This window comes from Camponotus vicinus, unplaced genomic scaffold (genome assembly GCF_025532165.1).
Source record: "Camponotus vicinus isolate PSW18456_S1 unplaced genomic scaffold, iyCamVici1.0 SCAF_1, whole genome shotgun sequence".
Classification (NCBI taxonomy): Eukaryota; Metazoa; Arthropoda; class Insecta; order Hymenoptera; family Formicidae; genus Camponotus; species Camponotus vicinus.
The window spans coordinates 7176712-7200016 of record NW_028141945.1 but is presented as its reverse complement, the minus strand read 5'-3'; the positions used below and the strand labels follow the sequence as shown (position 1 = coordinate 7200016).

At 26.6% G+C, this 23305-nt stretch overlaps 1 protein-coding gene across 3 annotated transcripts in view; it reads left to right on the top strand.

The window, feature by feature from the left end:
- The window catches only part of LOC145970774 (uncharacterized), a 59932-nt gene extending 36686 nt beyond the window's left edge, over positions 1 to 23246 (top strand). For 2 of the 3 annotated variants that reach the window (XM_083097734.1, XM_083097723.1), the window contains 6 exons: positions 7022 to 7146; positions 10812 to 10890; positions 14965 to 15057; positions 15564 to 15868; positions 16793 to 17066; positions 22146 to 23246. In XM_083097734.1, coding sequence (XP_082953860.1) covers positions 7022 to 7146; positions 10812 to 10890; positions 14965 to 15057; positions 15564 to 15868; positions 16793 to 17066; positions 22146 to 22350 — 1081 coding nt within the window. In that variant the 3' untranslated portion in view covers positions 22351 to 23246. Of the gene's footprint in view, positions 1 to 7021; positions 7147 to 10811; positions 10891 to 14964; positions 15058 to 15563; positions 15869 to 16792; positions 17067 to 19931; positions 20457 to 22145 lie in introns of those variants that run through there. The other variant, XM_083097714.1, reaches the window with a different exon arrangement.
- Positions 23247 to 23305: the final 59 nt, after the last annotated feature.

Genomic DNA, 23305 nt, shown 5'->3' with positions numbered 1-23305 from the left:
TCTAATAATTAAACATGACAATGTGAAATATTAGATTGTTTTATATATATATATGTAAGTTTTTGTTTTATATGTTTTATAAATTTGTAAATAATTTTTGAGGATACAAAATATGTGTATATAAACTTATGTATAATTGATAGATTCAATAGAGTCTCTTTTATGTTTCAAGAAATTCTTTTATAATTTCACATTTCCTTTGAGAACAAAAAGTTATTTTAATTTTACTTGCATCAAATACAGGAGATTTAAAAATAAAAAATATGTTTTCAGCTTTGTAGATTCAAAATTGTTAGATTTTGTATACTAATATTTATTTTTCTCGTTGGTATGACTTTTCCGAAATATTTAATTTCATTACGAATTGTTTCTATGACGCGCACATAAACAAATACATACACAACATTCATATGTACATGTATACATTCGATTTCAAAAAATCGTGAAGTAATATTTTGAAACTTTCCAATATTCTACTTTTTCACAAATTTATTTCAACGCAAACAATTTGTAAATATTTCAAACAAACAAACAAAATTGAAACATATTGTTATGAAAGACTTATGCTACCTCATCTGATATGTAATATATGATTATTATAAAACAATTGTTATAAATGTGTTTCTTATAAATATAATATGTCATATGTAAAAAATCATATGTAAAAATGTGATATTACCTACTACGTTAAAATATATAGAAAAACTGCTAAATTATAAACTAAAATAAAAAATTCAAAGAAAGTAAAAATAAGACAATAAAATGTAATATTGTTTTTTTTTAAGAAACAGAAATACATATACAGGGTGAGCCATTTTAAGTTACCCACCCCAATAACTTTTTTATTTTTGAATGTACAACAAAATGTTTCAAATAAAAGTTGCTTGACTTCGAAGGGGACAGAAGATGGTGGCAAAAATTTGACCTTGGATAGTCATTTGAAGGTCACATAAAGGTCACCTTCAATTTCTTAAATAGAACCTATTATTTTTCATTGCATATTCTTATAGCTTATCTCGAGAGCTTTCCAAAACACTATAATTAAGTACCTTTTCGTTAAGTACTTTTTGAGTTATGAGGCTTGAAATAATTTCTTAATTTTACATAAACCGTAAAATATCTTGTAAAATATTCATTTTTCGATTATCTTACCTTAATACTTTTATGTACAAAATAATGAGAGGAATCAATTGGTGTAAAGAAAACACATAATTGTTTCGAAAGAAAAAATGTAATTTGCAATTAACAATTACATTTTTTTTTACACCAATTGATTCCTCTCATTTTACACCACAGTTTTCTTCTCGGCTCACCCTGTATAAAAGAAAAAGAATATTTTAATATATATTGCATCTCTCTCTTTTAGCTATCTACCTACTATTTAATATAAACCTACCACTTAATAAACCTAATAATATCACACTTATCAAGCCTATTCTTAATATATCTATATCTGTATCTATTTTAATTTAGATAAAAAGGGACATTATTTGGACATTAAAGCACATTTAAAAAAATGATTTAAATATTTTACAATACAACACTTTTTTCTGTCATCTGAATTTATTTGTTCGTAACCAAGTTATAATAATTGAATTATTTTTCCGAAAACAGCAAATTCTCCTTTTACGTTGTACATTGTCATATTTCCGTCATGAACAATATTCACATATGTATGCTTTTATAAGTGTATGTGTATTGTATGGTATTTAAAATATATGTGGATATTTGCATCTGCAATTGCACGGAAAGGAACTGCATTTTTATTCACTTTCAAATTTGATGATTCTGTTATGTTACTAGCAATGGCATTCAAATATGATTTTTATAATTTATATAAAAACATATGTTGTGTTGTTAGATTAGGTTGTTATTGTTAACGCAATTATACCCTATAAAGTTTTTTTATGTTAATGTTAGTAATTAACACACAATATGTTATACCATTTTGAGTGCTGATTTTTTAAGTTCAAATTTTATACATAAAAAAATATTTATTTATTTTAAATAATTCATAAAATTTTTTTTATTTATTAATTAGTATTTTTTCTTATAATTAGCACTTCCTTCTCATTATCTCAGTTCAGTATATTTATTATATTAATTATGTTATATTACATGCATTATGATTATTATTATTATTCTTATTATTATTATTATTATCAATGTATGTATTTATAACGCTTTAATGAAGAATATTCTACACTTATCACATTATTCACACTTATTTACATTATTCTACACTATAATAATGTATAATTCTATCATAGTGTGATATGAGCTATTTATAATCATTTATAGGATAATTAAAGGCTCTGATAAAGTCGGTCAACCTTTAGTGGTTGACTAATACTTTATCACTATTCGCGTTGTGTGTGTATATGTGTGAAATGTTGACATAAAAAATTTATTGTCATTTAATAAGGCTTATAGTGTAAATTTTTCTGCTTTTGGGATGTAAGTTGAGGAGTATCGAGATATTATGAAACACTCGATACATCGAAGATAGAATCTGCGAATCGAAGAAGTGACATCTCTGAATCCGCGGTTCCCTATTGATATCCTTTTACGGGATTGATATTCTCTCCGATGGCGTTGCAGGGTGATCTTTCCTTCTTCCGTTACGAGATCACGTGAGAAAGTGCATCGTATGCATTATGCATCGCGGCAGCGAACGAACGGACATCGTTTGAAAATCTCTCAACGTGAACCACATTATGTTCCAAAAACTAGATAAAATTGTATTATTCGAAATTATATAAAAAATTATATAAAATTACATTGTAGAATTTTGATGGCATTATTATGATTATAATTTTATCATTAATTTATACTTTATTATGATATATGAAATAAAACTTTATTTCTTTATTTATAGAAAGAGAGAAAGAGAAAGAGAGAGAGAGAGAGAGAGAAAGAGAAAAAGAAAATACCTCATTTTATATAAATTATATTATTTATGACATATAACTTATATATATATATATATATATATATATATATATATATATATAGATTTATAATAGTTATTATTATTTATTAATTTGAGTTCAAAAATAAGTAAATTATTAATTCGTATTTATATTAACGAATTACGTTCGAGAGATATCGTATATATGCAATCTCGCTCGCTTTCGTTCTCAATATGCACGCAATCGCTAATGCAATTTCACGGGCGTATACATGTGCAATAACGAAGGCTTAGGTCAGCCTTTCATGTGTACATGCTGCGACTGATTACGTCTTGTCCACACGCGATTCGTATTAATTTGGTTTGCCGCTTATATATTTTTGCATACCTTATCGTTCGCATTTCTATTTCTAATTGCATTTTCAATTCTAATGCACATCTCGAGCGTAGAAGTAAAGAGCAAACGGGGAATTAGCTATTTTATTATTATTATTATTTAATTATGTATTTATTATTATTATTATTTAATTATGTAGTTATTCTTCTTCTGTTTTTTTATATTATTTCAAAATAGGCAGAAGGAGAAAGAAGGTGAAATCTAAAAATCTAAAGATTTATGGATTATGGATTTAGGAAGCTGGAGAGAAAGATCTAAGTATGTATCCATGAATCCAATAATACTATCAGTAGACACCTCTCGTTTCTGAGCTAATTTCGGGATCGCTACGCGTTATACATGAGAACCAGACTTAAGACTTAGTCTCGACGGAGTTCTCGACATCGACATCGAGATAGGAATAGGATGGCAGAATGAGAAGAGACGGTGGAGAGGAAGAAGTCGCGGATTAGTTTCGCTCGCACGTGTGTTCACCGAGAACTCAATCTAGAGATTCGGTTTGTAGCTCGAGAGACAGAACGACGTTGCAACGATGTCGTTGTCGACGTAGACGACATCCCGAAAGAGAGAGAATACTCTAATCATGAAATCCTTAATCAGTCATCGCGTTTGTCTGTGGCATTAGAAGATTTTCGAAGCTTCAAGTTTGATAATTTGTTAATTAGAGAAAAAATAACTAGTCGAAGTAATTAATCGAAAATTTTAAATAATAAACTCAAATATTTCTCTCTCTCTCTCTCCCCCTCTCCCTCCCTCCCTCCATCTCTCTCTCTCCCTCCTTCTATCTATCTATCCTTCTATCCATCTATCTATCTATCTATCTATCTATCTATTTATCTATCTATCTACCTCTCTTCCTCGCGACGATGAAAAATCCGTGTCTGGAAGTATCACATCAAGTTTTCGTCTTCAAGAAAGATGAAGAAGCATCATAGCAGAATCCTTGTAGCATACTAACTACCCAGGATATATATCTATCTTATTTTTAGGATGTTATCTAAATTTAAATGATTTTTAAATTATAATACAAAAGAAAATAATTGTAAATATATTAAAGTTGAAACAAAGATAATTTTTAAAAATAATAAAATTTATTTAATTACTATTAATTTGATTTCACATTATGATTAAAAAGTAAAAATAAAATAATTAACTATAAAATAAATTGATATCTGATAAAAACAATAAAATAAATAAATCGAAATCGTATTATCAAAATAAAATGAATATACCATTAATTAAGTCAAAATTAAAATAAAAATATATTCTTTTAATTATAAATCTATTTGCATATTTTTTCCAGAACATTCGATAGAAAAATCGAAAAATTGAAACGTGGCTGAAAGTTTCAGCAACTCGACGATATAATGATTTATTTAGCGAAAGTGGTAGATTTTTATTGGAAACACGTCGTAACTGGATATCGACAAGTGTTCAGATTTTAGATTGGAGGTGAAAATAGGATTGGGGGTAGAGGGATGGCAACGAAAAGGCCATGAGATGAATTTTAATAAAAGACTGCCGATATGCTGGCAATAAATTAATCGATTTGAGTTTGATACCGTCGAAAGTTTTTCCTACAAAAAGAATTTAATAATCAATTTTGCAAAGTAATTATTTATAATTTAATAGTAATAATATTCAAAATTAATATTTAATAATTCAAAAATTTTATAAAAGTTTATACATAATTATATATAATATTAAATTTTTTAATTATACTTTTTATATTTCGCATTATTATACACATTATTATATATTAATTTTTTATTATACTATTGAATCAATTTTTTACACATTGACTTTTTCCATTGAGAGATTTGCTGCATTTAAAAATAAAAACAACATCATAGGAAAGCGTGTGTCACGAATATATATAGAAAGATAGCTAAAACGATATCTTTTCATGTGGATAAGGGTCTCTTCACCCTTAAGACATAAAATGAAGGTCAAAGGCCACCGTCATCGTGAACGCCATTCCATGCATTTTAAAACAGTCAAATGACGTTTACAAATTTCCAGAATCGTCCTTTCCATCCATGAGATATGAAAAGAAAAATATTATATATATAAATATTATGAAATATATATATATATATATATATATATATATATATTTATAAAAGAAAATTAATAGATATTTATATAAAAAAAATATGTATATATATATTTTTTGTCTTGTATAAATATCTATTAATTTTCTTTTATAAATATATAAAAATATATCTGTGTAATATATTATGTAATCTCTCTATTATGTATATATATATATATATATTAAAACTTATTAATTATATAAAACTTTTTATATATATATATATATATATATATATATATATATATAAAGTTTTAATTCAAACTACCAAATTTAAAACTTGAATTTTGACTAAAATAAGAATAAACTTTTTTCTTAGAGCATTTATGTTTTGCTTTAGAAATATTAATAATTAAACATATAATTGAATAAACTATCTTAAAAAAAATATAAGTAATAAAAATAATGATAGTGCAATAAAAATAACAGTAATGAAATAAAAAAACAGTACGACTTTATTATAATCTTATTTGGCCAATAATTAATAACAAATTTCAATCTTACTTATATATTCAAAATATTTGTTTATTCAAATAACAGCGTGCATTTTTATTTAACTACAATAATCTTATGCGAATTTATGTTTACGTAATAGCAAAATCGATATAAAATTGAAAAAATTGTCATTTTACTTTTATTTTAATTTTAAAATATTTCATCTCCGCTTGATTAAATATTAACTCTATAATATAAAATACATGTCTAAGGATATCTCTAGAACAATTTTTTTGTTTTGTTTTAATGATATTTAAATAGGATATCTCTAGAACAATTTTTTTGTTTTGTTTTAATGATATTTAAATACAGTTTACGATATTTAAATTTTAAATATAACGATTTAAAACGTAAATATCTTGCAAACGTGTGTGTAAATAGTATTAATATACATATATAAATGTATATGGATGTACGCAAATGATACTCCTATTTGTAAATGATAATATCTATGACACAGTGTAGTTAAAATAAAATTTAAAAATTATTTTTTCTCTTCCAAGTTTCTCAAACATTTAAGAAAACTTAAGAAAAAATTTCAGAAATTTATATTTTCTGACACTAAAAGTTCTTAAGAATACTAACTTTGTAAATTATGAAGATATGTACAAAGCAATTTTTGTATTTCATATATTTACGTCATATTTATATTTATGCACTCATAATATTATCTACACACTTTACTTTGCCGTTTCTTATCTTTTTCTTTTATCTTTTTCTTTTATCACATCGAGAAAAAATGGCAACGGGAATTGCATTTTTATCGTTTGTCCTCGTTCATACAGAAATATTTGCTGAGAATGTCATGTTTTTTAGAATTGATATCTGCATCGATTGGCATTCGAGCTTTTTTCACAACGAAATGTTATTGCCAATTCACTGTTAAAATGGTGCGATCGATAATAAATTGTCGAGAATAAAAAAATTTATTTTTTTTTTTAAATCACTCATCAAATTTATATTTTAGAAAAATAAAGTTATAAAAGAGCGTTTCTTAAAAATTATTAAGAAGCATTATATAATGACAAAAAATCAAATTGATTTTTAAATATGATACATTATATACATTTTTTTGTGTTAAGAATATATTGAATATATGAACACAAATATTTTTTTATCGTAGAAAAAACGGGACAGTCTTGGAGAAATTTCATCTACAGATTTCAAGATTGGAGTTATATCCTAAGAATTCAAAATACGTGGATCAGTTGCTCCACGAGATGGCGACTAAACCGATTCTTCATGTCGGTGAGTATGATGATATAATAATATAATAATATAATTATTAATTAATGGTAAAATTTATAATTCTTAAATATCTTCCATAAGGCATTATTTTGTAATTCTTCCCGTCCAAAATTATTTTCTATATCTACATTTTTTACTTTCAAATATTATTTACTGTGTGTCATTTAAGTTCAAAGATTATTTGCTATTTTGCGTTTTTTTTTTTTAGTTTGAGTTATATTATTTTAATATTTCATTATTTTTATATTATTATTAAGTTCATTGTAAAGTATATATTTTATTATTTTTATTCATATTAGTTAAAATTTAAACAAAAGTAAAGAAAAGACGCCATGTACACGCGCCATATACAAAATAGTATTATTTTAAAACTAAAAACCCTTATTATAAAATATTATATAAAAAATTATTATGTCGGCAAAACAGTGTTATGTTAAATTGTGAATAAATCTCTACATTAAATAAAGTTGTGTAAAATACTCTTAATTTCCTATAAAAAAAAGTGATATAAAAATTGTATAATGCGCTAACTAAGAATAATATCGCATTATTTCCTACGCGCGAATTGATCGCAAATTATGATTTTTAATTGCTAAATAGAATTTATTCTCTATATTAATGTAAAAAAACAGTTAACATTTATTATATCGCGCGCAACAGTGAAGTTATAAAATAAAACTAAATTAATACTTAATAATAAATTAATATTAATCTAAATTATACAAAGCAATATCTAAATTAATTCATATTTCAAATAATATTAATAATATTAATAATATTTCAAAAAATAATTATTACCCTCAATTATTCATCTCATGATATCATCTCATGATATCATTCACTCATATATCATTATTAAAACAAATTTCATAAAATAAAATATTTTATAAAATATTTAATAAACAAATTAAACAAATATTTAATTATAAAGTTTTTGAAGAATTTGTTTCTAATAAAACCTACATATAAAATATCGTAAAATGAAAGAAAAAATATTTAATTCTTATATAAATAATCTAAAGGATGTATGTATGTATGTATGTGTGTGTGTGTGTGTGTGTGTGTATATATATATATATATATATATATATATATATATATATATATATATATATATATATATATATATATATATATGTATATGTATATGTATATATATATATATATATATATATATATATATATACAGGGTGGACCATTTTAACCTTTAATGGAGAATAACTCGAAAACCAAGCCCGGGAGAGAAAAATGTTTCAGACAAAAGTTGTTTGGTTTCAAGAGGGCCATAAGATGGTATCATTGGTTTGACCTTGAAGAGTTATTTGAAGGTCACATGAAGGTCACCTTCAATTTCTTAAATGGAACCTACTATTTGTCATTGCATATTCTTGTAGCTTATCTCAAGAGCTTTCCAAAACACTATAATTAAGTACCTTTTCGTTAAGTACTTTTTGAGTTATGAGGCTTGAAATAATTTCTTAATTTTACATAAACCGTAAAATATCTTGTAAAATATTCATTTTTCGATTATCTTACCTTAATACTTTTATGTACAAAATAATGAGAGGAATCAATTGATGTAAAGAAAACACATAGTTGTTTTTAAGAAAAAATATGGAATTGTTAATTGCAAATTACATATTTTTTCTTCAAAACAACTATGTGTTTTCTTTACACCAGTTGATTCCTCTCATTATTTTGTACGTAAAAGTTTTAAGGTAAGATAATCGAAAAATGAATATTTTACAAGATATTTTACGGTTTATGTAAGAGAATTAAGAAATTATTTCAAGCCTCGTAACTCAAAAAGTACTTAACGAAAAGGTACTTAATTATAGTGTTTTGGAAAGCTCTCGAGATAAGCTACAAGAATATGCAATGACAAATAGTAGGTTCCATTTAAGAAATTGAAGGTGACCTTCATGTGACCTTCAAATAACTCTTCAAGGTCAAACCAATGATACCATCTTATGGCCCTCTTGAAACCAAACAACTTTTGTCTGAAACATTTTTCTCTCCCGGGCTTGGTTTTCGAGTTATTCTCCATTAAAGGTTAAAATGGTCCACCCTGTATATGCGTACATACATGTTTGTGATTTACATGTACTTATGTCCAATACAATATTGGCATAATTACTAGGATGATATATTATTATAAAATTCATCATTATATGTACGATTATTTTTTAGCATTGTTTAAGATTTAAAGATATATAATTCTTTATATATATATATTTATTAACTATTTTATTAAATATTTTTTTAAAATTAAATCTACAATGTTTTATATTCTATATCATCATATTATATAATGATACATAAACATGCAATAATGTAATAATGAAAGTAATAATAATGTATAAATATATATAATGTGTAAATAATGATGTAATAATGTGAGTTTCTGACAAAGATAAACAAGCTATTAGTTTTACAAGTAAAAAATTTATAATAATTTAGAATTAAAGTAACAAATTAGCGTTTAATTATATTTTATTAAACTGTATATTTTATTTCTTATAACAGAGAGAGAGAGAGAGAGAGAGAGAGAGAGAGAGGTGCAGAAAAATAACAGATATAAAATTCAACATTGAAAAGCAAAAATACAATTTTTTTCTTTTGAATCTAAGAAACATAAGTTCGACAAAATGTGTAACATAAGTAAAAAAAAGAAAATGGATAAAAATCATCAAAATATTATATCTTCACAACAGATATTATTTCTCTTATATACAAAAGGAAAAAAATAATTATTTTTCTTTTAATGTCGATTATCAATATTCCTCAATCGTTAAAAAAATTAATTGAAAAATCATTTATTTATAAAAAAATATATATATTTAAGAGCATTAGGAACATTTTGTGTGACTGTGTGTTTCTGTTTAAAATATGTAACTTTAGATTGGTCGATTTGTGTTAGCTAATTTTAAATCGTCCTGATGGCATATACCTAATTGTAGAATCACGAATAGTCGCGAATTTGCGTTTGTTTATTCACACACTATCGTATGAAGCGACATATCAGGATAAACTTGGTTTTATTTTCCGCCAAATATATCGATCTTGCGATACCTATGTCAATTTCTTGAATATTGTATACTTTTAATTCGGATTGCAGACGACGGACATTTTATTATTTGGCCACGATGACTTATTATTGTTTGATGAATTATCGATTCATATTATTTGAAATTAATAGTGATACAGAAGTTAAATAAATCGCTTAATCTAATCTCTTAATCTAATCTAATCATGCTATATTAAAAGTACTTAAATATTTCGAAATATTTTCTAATTAATAATGTGTGGAAAAATATTGATATTTATAAATTATTGAATAAGATTTTATAAGTATGTAATTCTCCATTTTTTATATAGAACAGGATTATATTTGCAAATAATATATGTGTTTTTATGTATTTCAACATATAACATACAAACAAATTTCAACATATAACACAACAAACAAATAATAATTATATATTAAATATGTTAGAGAATATATTTGATATGTTAAGAAAGAGAGAGAGAGAGAGAGAGAGAGAGAAGAAAAAGACAGAGGAAAATAGGAAGATATTATACCAATTTGTATAGAAAGAAGTTTTAACTTTTTAATTAAGTCGAATATTTTATAATGTAAAGATTTATCGGTTAATTTGTTACAGTTCAGAAGGATGGTGGAACGCAATTAAAATTAGCCATTGATTATGGTGATAACATGCAAGCATTATTTAAACCAATGCGGTAAGTACATCATTAATATTTGTATAAGAATATAAATTTTACTATTTTATGATATTTTATCTTTATATCCTCTTTATATAACATATCATCACAATACACGTAAATCACAAACATGCATATATGTATATATGTATGTATATATATATATATATATATATTTAAAAGTCACAATAAGAAGGATTAATGCGTATATAAAACACGTACACACACACGCACGCATACATTGTGCACATAATGCAAGCGCATGCACGCAAGTGCATGTGTATATATGTTGTAACATTAGTAATTATTATTATGCCTACCTACACACATACATTTACACATATATTTATATTTATATTCAAATTAAATACATGTATCAAAAACGTAATATATACCAAATATAAATATAAAATCATATGCATAAATATAAATATAAAATAATCATGTGCATATGCTGTATAAGCAAATGGCGCTAATTAGTGGTAATCATGCGCTAATTACGAGGAAGAGGTCACTTTTGACGACTTTTGAGAGTAAAGACCATGAACCACTGTGAGCGTCGCAAAGTTTTTCGTATATCTTGGAGTCGCAGGCAGGCAAGGTATGAAATTACTTCGGCAATTTGTTGGCGCTCAATGGGTGTCGTGATGCTACTATGGAACATCGTTCCAATAGTGTCTACATTAATGCCAAGATATAGACGAAATGAAAATTCTAACATATTTGTGACATCGTTCTGATCTTTCAAAAACCAAGATTGATAAGTTACGATATATGAAACGGATTAAATATATAATCATTTCTCTTGTCTTACACTGAGAAAAATCATTTGATTGTATCAACAAGATATAATATAAGAGAAGACATTTTGATTAAACTAAGCAGAATTTCTTGTTATCACGATAAGACTCGATTTTTTACAACTAGAATGTTTAATAGACTTTGATATAAGGATTTGGTTAATATTTTCTAATTGGATCTATAAAACTTCTTGTTATATTAACTAACATGGACATAGTGATGCCATTTTTTTTAAATTTATTATTATTATCAAGAAAATTTGGTAAATTTAACAGGAAACCTATATCAATTTAACAGAAACTAATCATATTCATCTGGTAATTCCTAAAGGAATTCTGATTCGTTCATTTTCCAACAGACATATTGATTGAATCTACCAGATATCTAATTAATGCAACCAGATTTTTTCTCAATGTAGTTTTCTCATTGACAATATTATGCAGATTAAATTACGAGCACAATTATGTCAATCTCTAGCACAACCCTCATACTGTGAGAGAAATACTTTCAAGCAACTTCACAGTCCTTTCGTCATCCCTTTTTTTTTTCACTAGTCTTCTTTTCTTTTCATACCGTTTCTCTCGTAAATGATACGTCACACACTCTATTGTTTCCGAACATACGTGTCTTTTTGCCTCATCTTACTTTACCTTGTTAAATGCGGCGAATTCAATTGGAATTTAATTGATATTTCATTCCGACCATTTTTATTTTAAATTATATGATGACTCTATTAATAAATAAGTAAATATTATTTCTAATATCTTTAAATCAAATAATTTTGTCAATGTTTTTTCGTTTTAAATCGGTATTTATATAAATAAAATAATATTAATGCACATAAAGAAATATACACCATAGTATATATATATATATATATATATATATATATATATATATATATATATATATATAAAATTATATATAATGTGAAATATAGAATATAATAATTCTTTAAGCAATTTAAATATATGCATGTGCCGCGTGCGCATGTCGCAATAGAATTTTTTTTTAGATCATCAGGAGACAAGTAGCGATAGTGCAATATCCAGAAAGACCGAGAAAAATTTTCGGACAAGTCTGATATTACGACTTTATTTCTGTTCCGCTTCCTCCTTACCATCATCTCTTTCTCTCTTTCTCTCAATGATCCACACGAGTCCAGAACCCTTTAAACTTCCAGTGGGCCGAAGATTCCACGATAAGTGGCCGCCACTCGCGCGCGGCTTAAACTCCAGTAATAAGTTCGCCAATAAGTTCCTCCGAAAGTTTGCGACCTCGCGAGAGAGCAGTAGCGAGAATTTTGGGGCCGCGGCTCGGCCGCAATAAGCTCTCGTTACTCGCTCGGACAAAATTTACTCTGTCTAAAGAAAGAATAAAAACATTTTCTCTTTACGACATATGTGTGTGTGTGTGTGTATGTATGTATGTACACACACATACACACACATACGATTTATCTATTTTAAGATTTATATGTTTCATATATAATGTAATAATGTTATTGAGTTGGGATGTCAGATTTCAAAAGTAACAGCTTTATGAAATACTTATGAAGCAATGACCCATATTTTACGGAACAATAGAGTCCAGGTTTTAAGTGTTCTTGTATAACATTTATAATTTAATCTTCAGAATTTAGGAAGTTAAGGGTAGAGTTCTTTAATATATATAGAAACGAATATTGAATTAATTATTCGAATGACCCGATTTTTGCGATTAGATTTTTTCCTTATTTTCTGATCGATCACATTTCACTTATGTATGGGTGTGTTTTGTGTACGTGTTTATTGTCCTATCTCATGTGTATACATATATGTATATACACGTATAACGCGCGGCTCGTAAGCCCGCACTAAGATCATCGAGTAAATATTTGATCGTGCTCGACTTTGCGGAACTTCTCAAGCTCTCTCTCTCTCTCTCTCTCTCTCTCTCTCTCTCTCTTCCTCCTGTTCTTCTTCTTCTCCTTCCTTCCTTTCTCTCGTCCTTTCCCCTTCCTGCTCATCTCAAAAGAAATCCTCAAGAGAAACTCGGGGACCAATAAAAGCCCGAGCTTTCGCATTGTCCCTTCGCTGCACTTCCCCGACGAATAATTTTGATTTTTCTTTATCATATGATGGGTTCCGCACGACTGCATGCTGCACAATTTGAAATTTATCATTGTAGGATGATTTAATAAAATAGTTTACTGACTAGATATGTAAACATATACCTACAGATAAAATATTACAAAAAGCCGTTTTATGAAGAAGCCGTTTCTACTTTCGTAGATGGTATTTATTTATTTATTATGTAACAACCTTTTTTTGTTAATTTCAATGTGCAATCCTACATATAATTTTGATAATGTCCTTATTTAGCCTATGTATCCAATGTCGGATAGCATGAAATGATTATCAAATAACAAGCGATTGATAATGAACATGGATTTATAACAATTGAATATTATGATACATGTGAATATATGTATATGTGTGTGTGTGTGTGTGTGTGTGTGTGCGCGCGCGCGCGCGCATGCACATACACACACGCATACACATACGCGCGCGTGTGTACGTTGCTGAATTATATTAATTTATATGCTAAATAAATAATTATGATGTATAGAGTGTACTACAAATGATTAATAGAAATGGTATATAATTATGAAATAAATAAATAAATAAATCCTTTTACAATATTTAAAGAAAAAACCAAAAGAAAAAGAGAGATATCTTTTATATTTTGTTTTCAATATAATTTTTAATATAAATTTTTTAATGAAATCTTTTATAAAAAAGTTATTTTGTTAATGTAAAATTAAATAGTTTTGTAATTGTTTATTTTGTATAAAATTTTAGAGATGGCAATCTAATAAATAGAATAATATACATACATACGTATAATTGACATGATTATTGAGTTATGCAATATACGAGCGTTTACAAAGTCACGCGACAGATATCGATCGATTGATGCCGCAATTCGCTGTAATCTTCTACAATATAGCAATTTCGGGTAATCTCTACAATATTACACACGCGAATTTCTTCCAAACAAGTTCATATCTTTGTCGATTACATAAGATATTCCAAAACCATTTTGCTTTTTTATTTATCTCAAAGCCATAATTAATATACTAACAAAAATTTTAATTTAAAAATTTGTTTTTTATATTTTTTAAAATTATTTTTACTCCTTTTTTGTCAAAAATCAAAGAAAAATTATAAATTCTAATCTTCCATTCCAAATTCTGTTTTTTTTTTAGTTTATTTTTAATATAACAATAATCAAATCATTATCATGCAGATTTCCGCGAGAGCAACAGACTTTGCCGAATCACTTCTACTTCACAGACTTCGAACGACATACTGCTGAAATCGCTTCCTTTCATCTAGACAGGTAAAATTACATATTTACTTTTTTTAATTTGTAGAAATATATGTATTGAGATCGAAAATATTATTCGATTTTATATAAGAAAAAGAGAAACTAAGAATGTAAAATTAATTGTTCATAAAAGTATTAAATAGAAGCACAGTATATATATTTAAAAAATTCAAAGATATAATTTACAATATAAATCAATTATATTAAATTGTGAATGCAATAAATATTATTTAAAAATTTATTTTTTCAATTTTTATTTTAAAAGAACCCAGATGAATCAAAGTTATCAAGACAAAGCTATATATGTTTCTTTTATCCTTGTCGGAGGATAATATTTAGAAAAATAAATCTTATTCACAGGATGAAAGATTGGAGAGACAATGTATATAATATTTATAAAATTTTCTTCACATTTTAAGATGGAGGTTTTGATTTTAAAAGCTTTGCGAATAATTTAATTTAACATTAATAATTTTGTTTTTAAATGCAGAAAAAGAAAAGTATTTTTTTATTTACAGGCTTTTAGGGTTCCACAGAGCGATGCCAGTAAGCGGTCGAACTCTTAATATCACAACAGAAATTTATCAGATTGCCGACGGCGAGCTGCTCAAAACGTTCTTTGTAAGTCCAGCTGGCAATCTGTGCTTCCATGGCAAATGCAGTTACTATTGTGATACCGCACACGCGGTTTGCGGTAGTCCCGACACCCTGGAGGGCAGCTTTGCTGCTTTTCTGCCCGACAAAGCCTTCGCCGCCAGGAAAGCCTGGCGACACCCTTGGCGCAGGAGTTATCACAAGCGGAAGAAGGCCCAATGGGAAGACGGTAAGGCACGGAGCATATATGTTTTATTTCTTTAAGAATTGTGTTCTAAGACATTTTAAGAATTATAAAAGATAAAATCTTTTAACTCTGTATTATCTCTTATATGTAAAGCAAATGTCTTACTTTTTCGTAGCATTTTACTTGATTATTCATTATTATTTATTTTTTTAACATCTTTTTTTTATTACTTTTTTATGTTATTATCATATTCTTAATATCGCCAATGACATAACGATTATTAAATCGTTGCGTCATCGACGATAAGATCAATTATTATTATGATTTATTAATATTAATTAATACATGTACTTATTTGAGCATAAAACTTTCGCATGTCTATTTATTAATTCTCTTCGGGGGCAAATTTTTATAAACATTTTTTTTTTCGTTATACCGCAATGATATGTATATCTCACACATTGAGAAAAAATCTGGTTGCATTAATTAGACATCTGGTAGATTCAACCAGTATGTCTGTTAGAAAATGGACGAATCAGAATTTCTTTAGGAATTATCAGATGAGTACGATTAATTTCTTCTTGTTAAATTTATCAAATTTTCTTGATAATATTACTAAATTAAAAAAAAATAGCATCACTGTGTCCATGTTAGTTAATATAACAAGAAGTTTTATAAATCCAACTAGAAAATACTAACCAAATGTGCTTATAGTAAATATTTATTAAACGTTTTAATTGTAAAAAATCGAATCTTATCGTGATATCTAGAAATTCTACTTGTTTAACCAAAATGCCTTCTATTCATATACATCTTGTTGATACAAACGATTTTTCTCAGTACAAAGATTTGTAATTATACATATATATATATATATATATACACATGCATACAAACACATACATACATAATATTCGTTGTGTATTAAATTTATAAATAAAACTCTTTTTTTTTACAAAATTACAGATTCCGACTATTGCTCCCTGGTAAAAGAAATCTCACCGTATGACGAAGGTCGAAGATTGCTTGATTTAATGGACATGGCCGTCTTTGACTTTTTAACAGGCAATATGGACCGCCATCATTACGAGACATTTAGGATTTTTGGAAATGATAGTTTCACGTTGCATCTGGACCACGGAAGAGGTTTTGGAAAACCCTTTCATGATGAAACGTCTATTTTGGCACCTCTCTTACAATGCTGTATAATTAGACAGACAACTTTAAGTACTCTACTCCGGTAAGTCAAATGTTTTTATTATTTTTACTATAACATTACAATACCGCAATACTTGATGCTATAGTATTGCAATATTGCAATACTTGATGCTATAATAAATAGTACATAATTTGTGCGAAAATTATTCTAATTTTAGAGAGATTTTGGCATTTTCCAAAATGTTAAATCTCTCTTTTTCATTTTCGCTAGAAATTATATCATAATTATAATTACATGTAGTTAATATGAAATACATACACACACACACACACACACACACACACATATATATATAGTATATATTAAGTATAAAATTTATAGAATTATCATTATAAAATAATGCGTATTTATTCGGATTAACTCTTTCTAGTCTCCTTCATAACAATATTAAATGTTTCATTAATCATTAAAAAACGATTATTAAATTTATCGAATTTACAAAATATAACCATGTAGTAATCACTTCGATAACACAATTCAATATTTAAAATGTCGTGTGTGCGTGTGTGTGTAAGGTAAGTAAGTGTTAGGTAAGTAAGTGAGTAGAGAGGAGAGGAAGGGATATATTTCATGATTAGAGAAACTAGATAATATCGATAATACAGAAGCAAACGATTTGATTGGAAGCGTTTTAATCTATACCCTAGTGTTAATCTCGCGTTTGACATTATTTATCGGTTTTCCATTTTCGATACTTTGCGCGTCCGCAAAATTCAGGCGGCTGAACGAATTTATCGCACGGCTCGTAAAAACGCGAATTTGCATCAAAGCGAAGATTCACGACCATGCTCTGACAATTCTGATAAAACACAGTCCCAGATTGGCCTTATCGCCAAGTTTTTGCCGATTCCTTTTTTTCGATAGGATTGAATTCATGGCACCGAATCTACTGTCGACTATTCTGAATTGGAAATTTGGTCGATCGACAGACACCGTCTATCATGTGCGATTCGTTCAAGAATCGACGACTTAAAATAATTGCTCTTATATTTCTATATATATCGTATGTGTGTCAAATTTTGATTTTTTTAGAGCAAAATGAAACGTGGAAAATATAAATTCTCTTTAAAAATATATTATCGTACTATATTCATGTACTTCTCTAATTTTCATACATCCCCCCATATATATATATATATATATATATATATATATATATATATATATATACAGGGTGTTTCATTTTAGTCGCCCCAGGCAAATATTTCGAAAAATATGAGATACGGAAAAACGTTTTAGACAAAAGTTGTTTGATTCGAAGGGGGACATAAGATGGTATCATAGGTTTGACCTTGAGTGAACGTGCCAAGATCATATGGAGTTCTTGTTTTTTTTAAATGTAATTCCCTATTTTTCATTGCATATTCTTGTAGCTTACCTTGAGAGGTTTCCAAAACACTATAATTAAGTTATTTTTCATTAAGTAATTTTCGAGTTATGAGGCTTGAAATAATTTCTTAATTTTACATAAAATTTTAATGGTTTATTAAAATATCTAGTAAAATATTCATTTTTCGATTAGCTTACCTTAATACTTTTATGCACAAAATAATGTGAGGAATCAATTGGTGTAAAGGAAAAACAGTTGTTTTTGAGAAAAAATATGTAATTGTTAATTGCAAATTACTTTTTTTTTCTTCGAACCAAACAACTTTTGTCTGAAACGTTTTTCCGTATCTTTCATATTTTTCGAAATATTTGCCTGGGGCTTCTTTGATCATTTTGTTTATATTGTACGTAATCAACTATCTCTAATACTGCTACTAAAGCCTTCCCCAGCACCAGCTATATTATTTAATACATAAATATTTATTTAAAAAAATACATTTAATAAAAAATTTGAAATTTTTTAGGTTTAAAATATGTTAAAATTTTTTATATTTAGGTTTAAAATATATTAAAATATTTTATATTTATGTTAAAGTATAAAGTTCACACACAATAAATAAACTATTTTAAAATTATATTTATATACAAATATTTTAATTTTGCCTGGTATTTTGAACATAAATATCTGGAAAATCATAGAATTCTCGGAGAATTTATTTACAAGATTTGGGTATATATTCTGTTATTAATGTGTTAACATGTGCATTAACAACAAGACATATACTCAATACATTGTTATTTATACCTATATTTTTTAATTACCATATAAATAAAACTAATTTTTATCTCTTATCATTTATCTACAATGTATTAAAAATCATTATGTTATTCTTTCTGTTAAAAAAATAATTATTTTATTATAATAATAATTATCCGAGACTAATTAACCGAGAAAGAGAGAGAGAGAAATTATATATGTAAAGATTCTACAAATTATAAAAAAATTATAACATAAATGATTAATAAAGAAACAAAAATATGTGATAAACAGAATTTTTAATAGTTCCTGCTTAAAATATACAAATATACAAATATACAAATATATTTTAACATAAATCTTAACTATCCACTTGTAAAAAACAAATAGAAACACACACACAAATGCATAATAGAATTAAAGAAACCTACACGTCTATTGAACGCGTTATTACAGAATAATTGCTTTTCCTACTGCGCTGTTTCGTTGATTGTGACTTCTTCTGTTAGTTTATTTTCTACATTTTGCACGATGACCGATCGCCCGATCGACTAACGTAATTACGATAACAATGAAGCGAAATTACTTGCTTCGCCATCTATTAAACAATTGTAAATTTTTAAAACGATAAAAATACAAAAGCAAGTGTTTAGATCAATAATAGGCTGTTAGACTAAATTAGCAAATCGCGCTAATATGATTGAAAATAATTTTCCAATATGTAATTAAAAATTTCTCAAGAAAATAATATTGAGTCCGAAGGTTTTCCGGATTGATAATAGCCTCGAGACGCTTTTCAGAGCGAACGTGGGTTTTTAGATCAACAACCAGACGGTCGGAAGCTTTCAGAACGATAATGGAAGCCTCCTGGAAGGGTTGGTGGGACTGCCAATGAATAAAGTATCGGCTTGAGCAGACACTCGACTTGGGCTCTATTTATACGAGGTGACACACACACACACACACACACACACACACACACACACACACACACACACACATACGCGCGCGTGCGCATATACGCACACAACGTGGCACGTCACGTTGGATAAAAGTAGACTCTCTCAAAGTACTTTGCTTTGCCACCGGCTGGCTACTCACCGGGGAGTCCTTGGAGGACTTTCTTTTAGGATTAAGGAGGAAGGATGAGCTTCGAGATCGAATAGCCTTTTCATCCCGAGACTTTTGTTTACCTGGTTGCTTTCATTGTCAATGCGAGTTTACGTGCGTGTATAAAATTGAACTTATTTTATTTTATTCTTAATTATAAAAACAAATTATACTAAAAATTGAAAAATTGAGATAAATGGTGTCATACTTTATATTAGCTTCTAACAACAAGTACGTTCCTTTGATCAATTTAAATAGATTTATCTTTAGCAAAAATATTGAATAATTACAATGATATAATAAATAATAATTTTTGAATTATAGGAGAGTATAAAAGATTATTTGAATCGATTAAAAAAACTTTTTATAAACTAAACTCTTTGCAAACTTTACATATTAAACTTCACAAACAATAAAGTACTTTACAATTTGCACGATTTAGTTTTAGTTTAATATAATTTAGATTTTTGTTATTAATTGGGTAATTATTTTTTTTAAATACAAAAATGTTTTTAATCTATTTTATGTAATGTATATAATTTTCCATATATATATGGAAAAATATAATATTTTAATCAAACAGACAAATTACACATGTATTCTTCATCTAATTGGAAAAATTTAATTGATTAGAACTTTAATTTGAAGCTTATTCTTAATTATGAAAACATATGATACTAAAAACTGAAAAATTAGATAAATGATGATTTTGTTTGATATTTTCTTCAGAAAAAATCGATTTCACAAGAAAGTAATAAAGGACGTAATATAATTTTCTATCATTAAAAGATATGCACTTACTTTATATACATATATATATATATACATATATATATATCGACTTTCATATGCATATATACATACATATGAAAGATTTATGAACTTATCTCTCATGGTCTAAATATATCTTTCGATACAATAATAATCATCGCTTTCATTAATCTATTGTAGCAATCTATCGATGATCTCATGATATACTTGCAATGTTTGATTATAATTACAATTGATGCAAAACACGCAGAATATATTATATATTGTGCAAAAATATGTGTGCAAATATATACTCCTAGATAAAATTAACGCATAATTTTTTTTTTACTTTTTCTTTAAAAGCTGATATTTAAATTTTAAAGAAAAAGTGAAAAAAATTATGCGTTAATTTTGTCCAGGAGTATATTTCCTTTAAAAAAAGTTATTAAAATACGGACGGTCAATTACAATTAAATTGAAAGTTAAAAATACGAAATACATAAATAATTAGAACTGCATAAATTGATTAACATGCTAACACCATTTATTCCACATTTCCAACACGTCATTTCCAACGCGTTCTCGTTCGATATGAAAATTCAAAATGCCAGTGCTATAATGGCAAATACGAGCGGTGGCTTTATACGTAATAAATACAGTAAACAAACACGCGTGAATCAACCGCTCCCATTGCTATTGATCTCGCTCAGTGCTTCGCAGCAGGATATTACTGTTGAATCTCACTCACAATGCACAGTGGAGGTTAAATGATTCAAATCAGTTCATTAGACCAACACAATTATTAACTATTAATATCAAAAAGTATTGATACTTATATGAGATAATTAATATAATATGCAAATATCAAGTGCAAATTTAAATTTCACACCGATATACATACATATATATATATAAAATTTTATATAATATTATTTACAATTTTTATAGAATATCATTCAAGTTTTTTTTATTATTATTTAATATATTCATTAAAAATTTTATATACAAACACTATATATATTGTATATATATTGTATATTGTATATCTGTATGTATGTACACAGGTACACGTATATATGCGCGTGCACGCACACGCAAATACATAAAACTTTATTAACATAAAATTTTATTATAATTTTTAATTTTGATTACAGCTTTCACAACGGGCCTATACGGCTTAGCGCCGCTATGCGGCAGAGCATGGCGAAAGATCCGGTGGCTCCTGTTTTATGGGAACCCCATCTAAACGCCTTGGACCGACGAATAGGCATTGTCCTGCAAGCTGTCCGCGATTGCATTGCCCGTGAAAACTCTTCGCAACAGGTTATTCGTGATGACAAAATCGACTTGAAATTATAGTCTTTGATCATGATTGAAGATAATTAATTGTGATGTAAAAACATGTAAAGGAATCTTTTTCTGTAAAGATATTGATAGATTCTGAGGAGATTTAATTCCATTTTTGTTTATGATATTTCCATTATTTCTTCTATCCATTCATAAATACAAATTAAATTAAACTGTTTATTTAATTAAATTGATTACATTAAACTCCTCGGTCAGAGAAATGAATTATACAAATCGAGTTTTATCAAATTTACTTTTAATTTATTAATCTAAAAGATGGACATTTGATTATTGTTTATTCATCATTTCTTTTGTTCGATTTGATGGAAATATACTAAACATTTTAATTCATTCAATCAAAAATTATACTCTACATTCTTTCTAAAATTAAAGTTAACTCAATTTAATTTTAATTTGATTAGAAAGTTGTTATAATATATTTGTTATTATTGTATATGTTTATCACTAAGAAAAATTTTAACATTCTTATTTGTTTAATATATTAATTATTATTATAGAATGATAATTATGATTAATTAACGCTGGTTATGGACATATATAATATATTTTTCGCCTCGGAAAATTATAATATGCACAAAAAATTAATGTATTAAATTATAATACATTTTTTAAATTTTATTAGAAGTAACGTTAATTTTTGTTAATTGGCACGCGCGTTTGCCGTTAATTTTTTACAAAATGTTGCTCAATAATGTACCAAAAATAATAAAAATATAAACATAATATCTATAATCGATTAAATGAATATTATATATATAAGGGAATATTCTTTATATTTTATATATTCTTTATAAAGAGAGAGTTATCATTATAGACAATTGTTTTACTGTAACTGAATATTTTTTAATTACAAACTTGTAGCTTTTAATACATATAATTAGAAACAAAAAATACACAATTTTACATAACAGAAATATAATTGATTGTTTAAGAAAAAATTTAAATA